We start from the raw sequence: 13,948 nt of genomic DNA, 5'->3' as shown, positions 1-13,948 counted from the left end.
GTGAAGACAAGACAATATGAAGGGCATTAAAGAGTTGAAGTAGCTGTGTTAAGAATGCCCTGAAAAAGTCACACTTTTTTACTTCGAGCAGTATGATGTCTGATACCAAAATGGCAAATCCATAGAAAATATGAAGGTTTCTTTTATACAGACAGATACTTACAAGTTGTCCCAACCACTACTTTTTCATTGCCTTCCAGTAGGTCCCAGAAGTAGAGTGATGATTGTTCCATTTGGTCTTCAACACTTAAAAGCCAAAAACAGTGCCTTTTGAAACAGACTCCATTCCAGGTCAAGAACACACTTTAGACAGCTGATCCAATGTTACAGCAATGGCAAAGTACCATCAGCATCATTTTTCCTTGTAAAAATTGTCCAGAATCACTCCACCAATGAGTAGTACCATCCTGTATTTACTTACATTTCAGGCATGTATGCCAACTCCATTTTTAGGTTTTTGTAAGCTAATTAGATCCACCTTATTAGGTGTAACTCTATCACAACATTAGCCTTTACTTCATGGCGAACCTGAAAAGCAGGTGTGTTTAACTTGAAGTGTAATGGGTCAGACTGCCGGTAACTATAAAATATGCATATCTGCAAAACCAAATCCAAAGTAGACAGACATGCTTCACAGTACACGAACTGCTAAAAATTGTTCTCAGAGGAATGTTTTCAACAGGCAATTATTTTCAGAAAGAAGGAAAGACAGGCTAATGTTCCTGTGAACATTAGTTAAGCATATTGATGCAGGTTTATTGTTCTAACAAATTCTACTAATTTGGCAGCATTTTATGATAATATTTGTACTGTTCAGAGCTCCAAGCAGGCTTGTTTATCTTAAATCACCAAGGGGGGGGGGGAGTGGGCAGCTCCTCCTTGTCCTGCTGTCTCAAAGGAGACAGCATAAGTAGACAGACTGACCCTGCGTATCCTCACTTCTGGTGCTTGCTCAGTCCACAAGTGAGTAATAAAGTCGAAGCTCGCTTGTCTGCTCTGGCAAGAAACCAGCAGCTGCATGGAGTGAAGAGGATGCCCCAACACCAAGGACCTCTCGTCCAAAAGATCCCACCACCAAGCCTGAAGCTGGCAGAGTAACTCACAGTCTTCTGAAACCCCTCGTCACCCACCATACAGCTAAATACTAGAACGTGTCTCCTTCAAAGTTCAGCCAAAGCTACTCTGACTTACCTAAGGGTCTCGCTTCTTCCTGGACATGTCAGTTTTGCAAACTTAATGAGGTAGTCTAGTTCTTTAGAAGGCAAGCATATTGCACTGTTCAAGCCAGCTTTGAAGTCTTTCTGCACATGTTCTTGGGTGAAATTCTGCAGCACATACTGGACCTGCAGCACCGTGCGGAGCTTCTTCTTCTCTGCTTCAAGCTTCATTATATTCTCCCTTCTCTGAGCCTTCCTCTGTGCTTTCAGCAGCTGCAGCAGTACAAGAATAAGTTGCCTGAGATAGTCAAGTTCATGACATACATTTGATCTACTGACAAAGTGGGAAAAGCAGTAAGAGACACACTGTAATTTCAAAGAATATGTCATCTAATACGAAGGTGAACTATAAAGTATTTCTCAACTCTTTAGAGCTATACTCTTCTTTATGATCAGCTACTCATGCAGTTTTAAGAGCTGACAACCATTTGGCAAGTAGATCATATCAGGGTAGATCGCACCAAGAGAGGAGGAAAGAGGTGTGGGCTCCAGCATACATGAGAGAGAAGGAAAGCAATTCCACACCAGGAGCTCTAGCACTTTAAACAGAAGAGGACATCTAATCGAGATGAGCAAGTCCAAAACTAGCTTCACTACCCACATGCCTGAGAAGTCGAGACATTCTTGTTTTAGGGATTATCCTGGCAATAGCAAGGTAGCCTCTCCATCGTGTTCCCGTTCACATACACCGTGGCTATTTCAGGACCAACAATGAAGTTTACTTACATCTTGACTGAGCCCAGAAAATGTCTTCTGAAGTTCTTTAGCAAACTCTAAGTTATGGATCACTTCGTCATATTTTTCAACTGCTTCCTGTAAACAGACCAAGGTTTTAATATTGGATTAGGGTAAGACTTCTTTACTCACCATCTCACAAGGCTAAAGAAATCTGACGTATTCTTAGTGCCATTAGAGTAAGGCTTGCTTACATATATTGATTTCAACACCCAAACTACATCCAGTAGGCTGTTCGGCAAAATTTAAGGGGAGGGTAAGTGAATGGAAAAGCCAAGTAGTTACACAACAAGTTCCTCATAACATTTTAATTTACTTCCAATTTCTGATAATAAGATGCTAAAAGCCAAGAACAGCTATTGATTGAGTTGCCACTTACATAGGGATACAATCAGTTAGCACTGTGAAGTTTACAACTGAACAACAGAACTGTGAGAAGGCACATGCAGGCTCTGTCCCAGGAGAAAATAATGGACAGATGGAATGTTCCTATATACAAATCAGAAAGCTATAAGAAACTTACTGTAGCATCCCTACCTACACAATTATAGAATAAAAGGGAATAGCCCATCCATGTCTGATGTGATGCTCTCTGCTTATTATGCTGTTTGGGGAAGAAACAGATGGCAGTGTACCCACCCGCACACACTCCCAAGCTTAGTTAATCTGTGCATACCTTGCGTTGAGCGGTGATGCAAGATTTGGGGGACCATTTGCTTTACATAGCTTGTTCCTCTAACCTTTGCTCCCCAGACATCTCAAGCAGGATATGACTTATGTAGCCCACCTTAAGTTGTATCCAACAGAACAAGCATAAGTACGGCCATACCAGAGACTGTCATCTAAAGCTGGAATAATAACATCCTATCCTGCCTGGAAGGCTCACCTCAGCAAGCAAATTCCTAGTTTAAAGTCCTCGGGCAAATATGATTTACAAAATATTTCTGCATCCTTTTGATGAACAGGCATGTCACAATTTAGCAGTGCAACATGGAAAATGGACCAGCCAAAGCTACACCTATAAGGCAGACTACTACAGTAGACACCTTGACAGATTCAAATGTTAAGCTTGTAATAAGCACCTTCCCTATGAGGAAAGGCTGAAAAGTCCGGGACTTTTCAGTTTAGAAAAGAGATGACTAAGGGGGAACATGATAGACATTTATAAAGTTATGCATGCTCCCAAAATACCAGAACTCAAGAGCGTCTAATGAAGCTGATGGGCAGTAGGTTCAGGACAGACAAAAGGAAATAGTACTTTACAGAGAGTGATTAAATGTGAAATTTGCTGTCAGAGGATGTAGCGATGGCCACAGAAATAAACAGCTTTAAAAGAGGATTAGACAGATTCATAGAGGGTAAGTCTGTCAATGGCTACTAGCCATGGTGACTGAGGGGAACTTCCACATTTAGAGGCACTAATCCTCTGAATCCCAGAACCAGGAGGCAAAATAAGGGAAAGGTCTCAACCTCTATGCCCTGTTGTTGGCCCTCCAGAGGAACTGGTTGGCCACTGGGTGAGAACCACCGGTTGGCCACTGGTCTGAACCAGCTGGACTCTTCTGATGTGCTATGACCACAGCAACATCTATTCACGTTGGGAAAACTGCTTTCAAATCACACTTCAAGCACAGTTACTTTAGCTCATGTCACAAGCAGTATATACTGCTTGTCTCCACTGGAATTACTCAGCCAGGCATGATTTAACTTTAAGTTTGCTCTTGGACCTTGGAATTTTAATTCTGAAGTGCTCACGAGTACTTTGCTGCCTTGGCTATAGAGTATGTAGACCCTGCTGTGCCAGTATAGATCATACAATTAAACAGGCGGGACAAGCAAAGCCTACCGATCAAGGGGAAACCTTTCCGGATCAACAGAGCATGGGATACTATACCAACAGGTCCATGGCCATTACCGCACATAAGATTGTATATTTTGTTAATAAGCACATTGACTCAAGCCTGCCATTAGCACATATTACTTGCCAAAGAAGTCGCTTTCCAGCTGTCTTAAAGGCATTTTTATACAATCACAAGCAATTCAGTACAGAAATGGGACAATCAAGTGTGATCTCAACATGAATATTACCAGAACTGAAATACTACTTCCAGCCAAGCCCCGTAAGAGCTAAAAGCCTGAGTCAGGATGAAGTAAGATACATCATAGTTACCATTCTCACCATCCTCACTAAAATGCTAATTAACTTACTTGATAATTCCAGGAGGCCACAGTACCAGCTAGGCCACACTGCGTGAAACATATGGTAAAGCAGTGCACCACAACAAAACCCTCTCTTGAACAATGTGGAAAAACCATAACTAAAGTCAGGGAATACATAACGCACTATGGTTAGAGATGGAGTTACAGTAGTGCATGCTCCCAACCCTAACCTATCACACCCTTCCCCCCACCTTACACAGCTGTTAATTAATCAACACTAAACCTGGCTTCAATGTTCACTGCTAAAACCACCTTCACATTCTAATTCATCAACAGTTTCTGACTGCAGGAACTCATGTCACACAGGAAGCACAATCCTGCAGCCTGCTTTTCATTGTTTACACACGGAGGATTAAAAGATGAGGGGAGATTCATGAAGACGGGACCTGAGTGAGACTGCAAGGCAAGAAGTCCCTGAAACATGGAGGGTGGGAATGAAAACCTCCCTGATTTACAAAGTAAGTCCTGTGCAAGGTAAGCCCTTACATACATGCAGTCTATGAAAACTTATGCTTCGATACATTTATTAGTCATTTAAGGTATTACAAAACTCCTTTTTGGGGGGTTCGGTTCTTTGCTAACAGCAACCACAGGGACCCTCTTAAATTTATAACACAGAAGGCTCCCTCCAGGTCTGCTTATATGACCAAGTTAGCTTGCTAGGTATTTTTCACAACCTTATTTAGCAGGTGCAAATTCAGAACAAATTAGACCTTCCCAGAGGTTTTCTGTATATCTGCCTTTCCGTTCAAGCTTGGCCTAGTCAACTGCTTGGACACAGGTGATGTAGCCCCTCGTCTTCACTTGGCCTCCGGGACGGGAATTCAAGCTTGGCCTAGTCAACTGCTTGGACTAGTCAACTGCTTGGATTAGTCAACTGCTTGGACACAGGTGATATAGCCCCTCATCTTCACTTGGCCTCCGGGATGGGACTAGTACACAGGAACCCTCTTTTATCTCAGGCACTTGTATTGCACCCTCTTATGAAAAGTATTTAAGGCAGCTGACAATATTAAAAGCTCAACACTGAACATGCAGCAGCTGCTAAAAATTTCAAAACCCTTCAAATAACAGTGCAATCCTAAGCAAAAGTTACCCCGTTTTAAATTCAGTGACACCAATGGGCTTAGAAGGGTGTAACTCTGCTTGGGGTTGAGCTGTTTATCACCTAATAAAACAGAGGTTTTTTAAAAATCAGCACTACAAAATAATAAACAAGAAAAAGCAAGAACGTAAGATGAGCCCAATCGATACAGGCACACTGGTTTCTGCCCCTTCAAGACTCTTTGGAAATGGACTCCCAGAAGGCCGACAGTAAAGGGGCTGATCAGACCTCCCAGCACAAAGAGTTCCAAAGCCTGGAAGGCCACAGCTGAAACAGCCCTCTTCTGCATACCCACCAATCTCCCTTCACTAAGGCGGGCATGCATAGTAGGCTGGTATCAATTGATCTCAAGCGACAGATATCCAAATAGGGATGCAATCAGATGGCTATTTAGTGCTTCAAAGGTCAAGAGCAGCACTTTGAAATGGGCTCAGAAACAAAGTGGGCATGCACACGAAAGCTCATACCTTGAATAAACCTTTGCTGGTCTTAAAGGTGCCCCACTGGACTCCAAATTAGATAGCCAGTATGTTAATGTAAAACAGGGAGGGGGTCTGGTGTACTGCTGCATTCTCCAAAAGAAGCCTAACATCCCACATGTCACTATAGTCCAACCCAGGTATCCAAAACCAAGGCCAAATCCACCTATTGAAGGAATGATCCCAGCCAACAGAACAGCCTATAAGCATATGCTCTTAACTGTATCTGCCACCCACTTCTCAAGCAGCAGGGACGGATTCAGAAGTACCTTCAAGCTGCAAGCCAGACACCAATTTATAGCCTCCACTCCCCCCTGGATTTAGATGGAATGGAAGACAGGAGTTCCGTACCATCAACACACTGACAACACTGTACCCCAAACCTCTGGATGACTAGATGTTGAAAACTACAGGGCTAAGATGGAGCTCTGAGCCCCTCCCCCCCTCCATAAGCCAAAGTGGACTAGTAGTCTCCCAGCACCACCTTCTGGAACCGCTGTCTCACAGGGCTGAAACCACTGTGTCCCAAGCACTACCCTGGCCAATCAGCATAAAGGGATAACAGGGTGGATGGTATTAAAACCATGTATGTGGTCACGCTTCCCCCCCCCCTGCAGGCTGCCCCATGTAGTTTCAGTCCCAAAACGAGGCCAGACACCATAATTTAAAAGGTCAACTGTGCCACTGAACTCCTCTGAGAAATGGCAGATACAAATATAAAGACTGTCAACGAAGAACTGGTACAAGAACACACTCAAAAAACTTACCAGCTGATCCTGATTGAGGGACTCCCCCCTTTTCAGGCGCTCTTTATAGTCTTCTAGTTTGAGCTGAGAACACACATTAAACCAGTACAGGGTTAGGCTTCATGCAAGAACAGCCTTTTCTTACAAGTGCAGGGGAAGGGATTTCAGGTTACAGAAGAGAACATTCCAGGCACAGATCGAGCTTAAGTTACACAAAGACAAGTAATAACAACCACAACTGTTGCTATGTGGCTCCCCCAGCGCTCATTTTTAATGGAAGGAAAAAGCACTTAAGTTTATTAAATCTAGTAATCTGAAGTTGAGCCGTCAGGAGAAAGTGCCAAGCCTCGTTTAAACAGGCACATATAATATTTTAGAATTTAGCTCAAAGTAAGAGCTAAAGAGTATTATTTTCAGGACTGCAAGCACTGTTACAAGACCATGCTCAAGTTGCATAAAAATACAGGGCAGAGCAAAGACAATATGACCAGGCATCTTCTTACACAAGAAGAACATGGCTTCTTGATGGCAGAACTTCCCAAAGTAAATTCACAAAGCCAACAGCCACTGTTGAGAATCTGGAGATTTTAAACTGGTATATTCATCATTATGGGACACATCAAGGGGTAGCTTCCCAGCGAAGAGCTAAGCTTCCTAGTTGTGGTAACTACTGCAGCTGTACTGCAAAGCCACGGACTGCAGAATTAAAATGAAACCGGCTAACCAAGCATGAAGCTACTTACAGTCATGCACAGTTCTTTACACTGACAGTAAGGCTGCATGGAAATTCACAGGTTAGCTTGAGCTGCACTTTACATTATACAAAAATTGTAAGCCAAGCTGAGGGGAGACAATGTAGAAGACTCTGTACTGATGCATGCAAACTGTATTCTACGTTGCATCAGAAAGGTTTCATCACTTCTAACTGCTTGTTATCATAGGAATGATTTTTACAGGCTAGCAAGTATCTGACATTTAGCAATTCACACAGCTCTTTACAGAATTTCTTTAGCAAAAAGTTGACAGGTCCCTGCCTCCAGAAGCTTACAATCTATGACAACAGAATGAGTTAAATAAAATTGCCAAGAGGAAAGAAAGTGTATAAAGAGTATAAATTAAGGGATTAAAGAAAAATGGAGAAGCGAATGTGAAGCAATTAACTTATCTTAACTCATCAAGTCTGCTGGTAACCTAAAGCACCACTTCTGCTGTTTTAGAGGGACACACGTACCTTCTTTTTTTCAATGTTCCTGATCTTGTGTTTTAGGCAGATAAGCCCATTTTCAATGTAGGTCTCATAAGCCTGAGATGCCGTAGTAGCTGAATGCAAAGTTGCCTGCAGGGGGCTCAGAGGAGACTGGTTATCGCCAGGAGAACATTGGGTCACCTGCTGCTTGGCTGGCTTCATACTCTTCTCCTCCCCTTCCTCAGAAGGTGAAGGGCGGCGGAGCGGGGACTCTGAAAGCTGCACCATTGAAGCGGCAAAGGCTGCAAGGTAAAAAGGTAAAGGTTCCCTTGCTCGAAAGCCAGTCGAATCCGACTCTAGGGTTGCAGTGCTCATCTTCGTTTCAAAGCCGAAGAGCCAGCGCTGTCTGAAGACATTTCCGTGGTCATGTGGCCGGCGTGACTAAACACCAAGGCGCACGGAACACTGTTACCTTCCCACTGAAGTGGTACCTATTTATCTAATTGCAATTTCTTGCTTTCGAACTAATAGGTTGGCAGGAGCTGGAACTAGAGACGGGAGCTCACTCCGTCATGCGGCACCCGGGTCTCGAATTCCTGAACTACCGACCTTCCACAGCCTGCAATTCAGCGTCTTAACCACTTAACCAGTAAACTGTTTAGCTCTCTCTGCACTGCCGCAGCTACAGCATACATATTTAGTGCTGTTTTCACACACAAGGAAAGGGATACTGTACTAAGGTCTAATAAAACAAAAGTCTTTCTGCCTGCTCTTTTATGGAACACAGTGCTGAGCAGGATTCAATCACAAAACAGGAGATATAAAGAGAACCAGGAGTTTTTAGAACTAAGCTATTGGCCCACACACATAATACATAGCAGCTACAGCAGCCTTTCAGAGAGAGGAAGACATTTCACACGCAGCCGCCAGAAGATACATTGCAGGAAACAAAAAACTAGGTTTACCACCTAGCTGTAGAGTTGCCAACCTCCAGATGAGGCCTGGAGATCTCCCAGAGTGACAACTGCTCTCCAGGCAACAGAGATCAGTTCCGCTGGAGAAAATGGCTGCTTTGGAGGGGGGACTCTATGGCAAGATATCCCACTGAGGTTCCTCAGCTCCCTAAAACCCACCCTCCTCAGGCTCCACCCCCAACCTCTCCAGGTATTCCCCCACCTGGCATTGGCCACTCTACCTAACTCTGAAGCATCCCCAACCAGCCCGGCAGCAGCCAAGACCTTACAAAGTAAAATAAGGAATCTTAAAGAACTAACTCTAATGGTGCACCACTTCTTTAAGCCCCTCTCACTTCCAAGTCAGCTAAGCACCAACCTCAAATCACTACAAAGCATGTGCAAAGCTAAAGAGCCGACAGATATCACATACTGCTGACCCCGACATCTATAAGCATCTTTCCCAAAAGCGACCAAAGAGAGCTTTTTTAAAAACACACACACACTCAGTAGAGGCAGGACCACAATCAGCAGGGCCTCCCCCCCCCCAAAAAAAGAGGGGTGCCTCCAGAAGCAGTGCCAGGCACTTGCATCCATTTTGCTAGCCTGAAATAGAAGAGAATTTAGTCCACTGCCAGTCCATGAGAGGGGGCAGGCTCTTCAGCCAATAAGCCCCCCACCTGCAATATTCAACATGCCCTCTCACTGAGGGTGAAAGCGGCCGGAGGTCAGAGAGGGAGCGGTAAATGATGAAGCAAGGCATTTCATTTCCAAACGGAAGGAAGGGTTGAGCATTTTTGCTCCAGCTGAGAGAGCATCCAGAGGTGGGATTAGTGCTGCCTCAAGCTAGGCAAACCCTTACTAGGGACAGTTTGCATCATCACTGCAAAAGAAGAGGGAGTTCATAATTCCACCCACCGCAGTTTAGAGAAAACCGACGTAAGGAGCACCCAAATTCCAAGGAAAGGGCATTGGATCCCCGGCCATCCTTCATGCAGCAGGAGCGCTCTCGCTGCCGCCGCGCTCCCACCGCATTCCCACGGACTAGAGCCAAGAAGCGCCCGGCCTCTCCCTCCCTGCGCGGCGCTCCCACGCGACTACCGCTCACCTTAGCCGCCTACCAAACTCAAGCCCACTGGAGAATCGGCCTCCCTGTTTATAAAGCCTCCCACCCCCTGTGGAGAGGGGGGGAAAGGGCGGAGCCACGACGCAAGGTCACCCTCCGGCTCGCCAATCGGCTGCCGGACTTCGCCGCCCATCCCTCTCCAGGCAACCGCGTGGTCCGGCGTTTCTCCGGCGTTCTGTCCCGCCCACGTGACCCGGGGGACCGTTAACGGAGGCGTGGAGGAAGGGGGAGGGTGGTAGGTGATGCTGAGGCGGGGAGCAGGGGGCGCGGCTGGCGGAGTCGCCTTGTTGTTGGGTTTTGGTTGGGTTTGGAGGTTTGGAATTTGAATTAGGTATTTGAAGCCTCCAAATGAAGCTCGGGAAGGAGCTTATTGTTCTTGTTGCTATTGTTGTTATTTCTCTCAGACAAGTACATGTTTCGCATGCAAGGTCATTTTAAAAAAATGGGGTTCAGGTTGTAATGTTCTGAGTTATTTCTAAGCAGTTTAGTTATGTGCTAAGGTAACCTCGTTTCCTTTGTTGTGATTGGCTGCATAGTAAAGACCTTCTAGTGACCTAAAGCCATACGGAGTAGCCTATCAGAAAGCTGCGCTTAGGTCCCATCAGACCTCATGAAAGTATTTATGTTGTATATAGTTCAGTTTGGAACAGTATAAGTTTGGATGCCGCTCTTTGTAGAGTCAGATTAGAGCTGACTAATGTCACAAGCCGGAAAAAGATCAACAACCTCAGATATGCAGACGATACCACTCTAATGGCAGAAAGTGAAGAGGACCTAAAGAGCCTCTTGCTCAGGGTAAAAGAGAAGAGCGCAAAAGTGGGCTTGAAGCTCAACATCAAAAAAACTAAGATCATGGCATCCGGCCCCATCACTCCTTGGCAAATAGAAGGGGAAGTCGTGGAAGTAGTGACAGACTTCACGTTCCTGGGATCCCAGATCACCGCAGACTGTGACAGCAGCCATGAAATTAAAAGACGCCTGCTCCTTGGGAGGAAAGCGATGGCGAACCTAAACAGCATGATAAAAAGTAGAGATATCACCCTGCCCACAAAAGTCTGCATGGTCAAAGCAATGGTATTCCCAGTATCAATCCTGGGAATCCTAAAAGAAATCAACCCTGACTGTTCCCTGGAAGGCCAGATAATGAAACTGAAGCTCAAATACTTTGGCCACCAAATGAGAAGGGAGCACTCACTGGAGAAGACCCTGATGCTGGGAAAGACTGAAGGTCAAAGAAGACGGGGACGGCAAAGGATGAGATGGTTAGACAGTGTCATATAGATGCAACGAACATGAAATTGAGCAAACTTCAGAGGACGTCGGAAGACCGGAAAGTCTGGCGTGATCTGGTCCATGGGGTCGCGAAGAGTCGGACTCGACTGTGCAACTGAACAACAACAAATGTCTGAATAAAAGCCTTGTATTGATAATCATCTCCCGCCTTTCAATACATAAAACTGGCCCAGGAGGATGGGATGCCAGACCTAACCAACGGGGAAATCACTCTCGCCTGCCCAAGCTGAAATCACTGAGGGCACCTACAGCTAAATCACCATGGCATCCAAGAGCCATATCAAACTGTTCGACACCAAGGTTGGGAACTGGGAATCCTACCTCGACCATTTTGACTGCTTCCTTATAGCAAACAGTATTGAAGGAGATTATGTCTGCCATGCCACTTTCTTGAGTACCTGCGGCCAGGCAGTATTTGACATTGCTTGGGACTTAGTAGCTCCGTCCAAATTACTGGGAACACCTCTCAGCATCATCAAGGCACGACTCAACAGCTATTTTACACCTAAGACGTCCACTGCCGTACACTGATGTGCTTTCCACTAACGAAGCCAGAAAGTGGGTGAGTCTGTCACGGAATACGTCGCCGCGCTGCGAAGGGCTGCTCATGACTGCCAGTTCCCAAATTTGGATTCAGTCCTGATGGATCGTTTGCTCTGCGGTGTTAAAGACGACAGCATCAGGCAAGTGCTTCTGTTGAAAAAAGAACTCACGAATCAGCACTCCAAGAAGCGCTGAGAGTGGAGGCCGCCAACATTTCTCTTCGCAACTGCGTTTGAGTGCTCAGTCACACGTCATGCCGCACCGACACTGTTCACCACGGCGTTACCAATCGGAATCATCTGATGACGGAGTCCAAAGAACGGGAGCCAACCAGAAGCCGCGCCATTCTCAAAAAAGTCCGCGAAGAGGAGTGTGTGTCAGTTGCGGTGGCGCGCTCGTAGAGACTGTCAGTTACGCGATGCTAGTTGTCATTCTTGTGCAAAGACAGGCCACATCGCTAAAGTCTGTCGCTCGTCACATGGTCATACTGCACCTGAAGTCTTCCATCATCCAGAAGGATCTTTGAGTAAGTCTCACCACTCGTTTCGTTTTTTGTCCTCTCGTCCTTCAATCGATAGTCTGTCGCTCGTCACACGGTCATACTGCACCTGAAGTCTTCCATCATCCAGAAGTAAGTCTCACCATTCGTTTCATTTTTTGTCCTCTCGTCCTTCAATCGACGGCTGAAATACAGTAATGAAGCAAGAGTGTCAGAGGACTACACTAATTGCCTATACATCCACCAAGGTCTTCATACATGTCCCAAGGTCAAGGTTACTGTCTCCCTTGAAGGTCACGTTTGTCAGATGGAGGTCGATTCAGGTTCCGCGCTGTCAATTGTCTCGTGGAACACATTTCAACAAGTCTGTCCCAGGTTCTCTGCACGCCATCTCCAGAAGTGCAGTCTGCAACTTTTTGATTTCCAAAGGAACCAAGTTCCTGTCGTTGGTGTCACCTCTGTCCAAGTCAAGTACAAGAAATTCAACAGTCGTCTTAATTTACTCGTCATTGATGGTCATTGCACAAGTCTTATTTGTCTGGACTGGTTTGCCGCCCTTGGTATTGAAATTATCGACGTCAACAGTGTCGATCAGTCAGGAGCTGCCAATTTTGTAGAAGAGTTCCCTGATGTCTTCAGTTCAGAACTCAGCTGTTACAAAGGGCCTCCAGTTTCTTTTGATTTGAATCTTGCAGTTCAACCCATACACCTCAAACTACAACGAGCACCCTTCACCCTCAAGCCTCGCATCGACGAGCAAATCAACAAACTGCTAGCTCAGGGTATACTGGAACTAGTTCCCAATGCCAAATGGGAAACCCTGATCATCACTCCGATAAAGCCAGATGGCTTGGTTCGCTTGTGCGCAGATTACAAGTGCACCCTCAACAAGGCCCTGCAGCAGCATGTGTACCCGGTTCCTGTGGTAAGCCATCGTCTAGCATCCATCTCTGGGGGCCAGGTGTTTGCCAAAATCGATTTGGCACAGGCATACCAACAACTGCCTGTTGACACAGCCACAGCCGAGGCTCAGGCCATTGTGACGCATCGAGGCACCTTCAAGGTAAACTGACTGCAGTTCGGGGTAAGTGTTGCCCCCAGGATTTTCCAAGAACTGATGGAGCACCTTCTTAAGGACTTGACAGGTGTCATCCCCTATTTTAATGATGTACTGATAACGGGAGCCTCAGAATTGGAACTGACTGTCCACGTTCGAGAGGTGCTCAGTCATTTACAGAAGGCTGGCCTTCGAGTAAAAAGGGAGAAGTGCAAATTCTTTATCCGCGTGGTCAAATTCTGGGGTTTTTTCCTGGACAAAGATGGCATCCATCCTGCGCCAGAGAAGGTTGCCAGCCATTGCTGAGCCTCTTCATTGGTACAGTCCTTTTTAGGACTCCTTAATTTCTATCACTCGTTCCTACCGGGGAAAGCAGCCATTGCTGAGCTTCTTCATTGGTTGTTAGACAAAACAGCTCTGTGGGCTTGGGGTCACAAGAAGCAAGCAGCGTTCTAAGCCATCAAAGCTCTTCTGGTCTCCGACAGAGTACTCGTCCACTATGACGAGCAACAGCCCCTCATTTTGGCCTGCGACGCGTCACCCTATGGGATCGGGGCAGTCCTCAGCTACAGGCTGCCAACTGGCCAGGAGGCCCCCATAGCATTCTATTCCAAGGACTCTATCCACAGCGAAGATAAATTATGCCCAGAAAGACCGGGAGGTGTTGGCGATCATCGCAGCGGTGAAGAAATTTCATGATTTCATCTACGGTTGTAAATTCAAAATCGTCACTGACCGCAAACCACTGCTTGGCATCTTCACGAAGGATCGCCTAACACCACAGATTCT

The 13,948-nt window shown here is 45.8% G+C and overlaps 1 protein-coding gene across 1 annotated transcript in view; it reads right to left on the bottom strand.

Annotated features, from left to right (window-relative positions):
- The window catches only part of CAPRIN2 (caprin family member 2), a 40,617-nt gene extending 30,798 nt beyond the window's left edge, over positions 1-9,819 (bottom strand). Inside the window, exons 1-6 of the mRNA XM_015411411.1 lie at positions 9,750-9,819; positions 7,734-7,990; positions 6,524-6,586; positions 1,944-2,030; positions 1,192-1,430; positions 164-246 (exon numbers count right to left, since the gene is read on the bottom strand). Coding sequence (XP_015266897.1) covers positions 164-246; positions 1,192-1,430; positions 1,944-2,030; positions 6,524-6,586; positions 7,734-7,976 — 715 coding nt within the window. The 5' untranslated portion in view covers positions 7,977-7,990; positions 9,750-9,819. The remainder of the gene's footprint in view (positions 1-163; positions 247-1,191; positions 1,431-1,943; positions 2,031-6,523; positions 6,587-7,733; positions 7,991-9,749) is intronic.
- Between the last annotated feature and the right edge of the window lie 4,129 nt (positions 9,820-13,948).

The sequence above is a fragment of the Gekko japonicus genome, unplaced genomic scaffold (assembly GCF_001447785.1).
Source record: "Gekko japonicus isolate JY-2015 unplaced genomic scaffold, Gekko_japonicus_V1.1 scaffold3249, whole genome shotgun sequence".
NCBI lineage: Eukaryota > Metazoa > Chordata > Lepidosauria > Squamata > Gekkonidae > Gekko > Gekko japonicus.
This window is presented reverse-complemented; position numbering and strand designations above follow the sequence as displayed.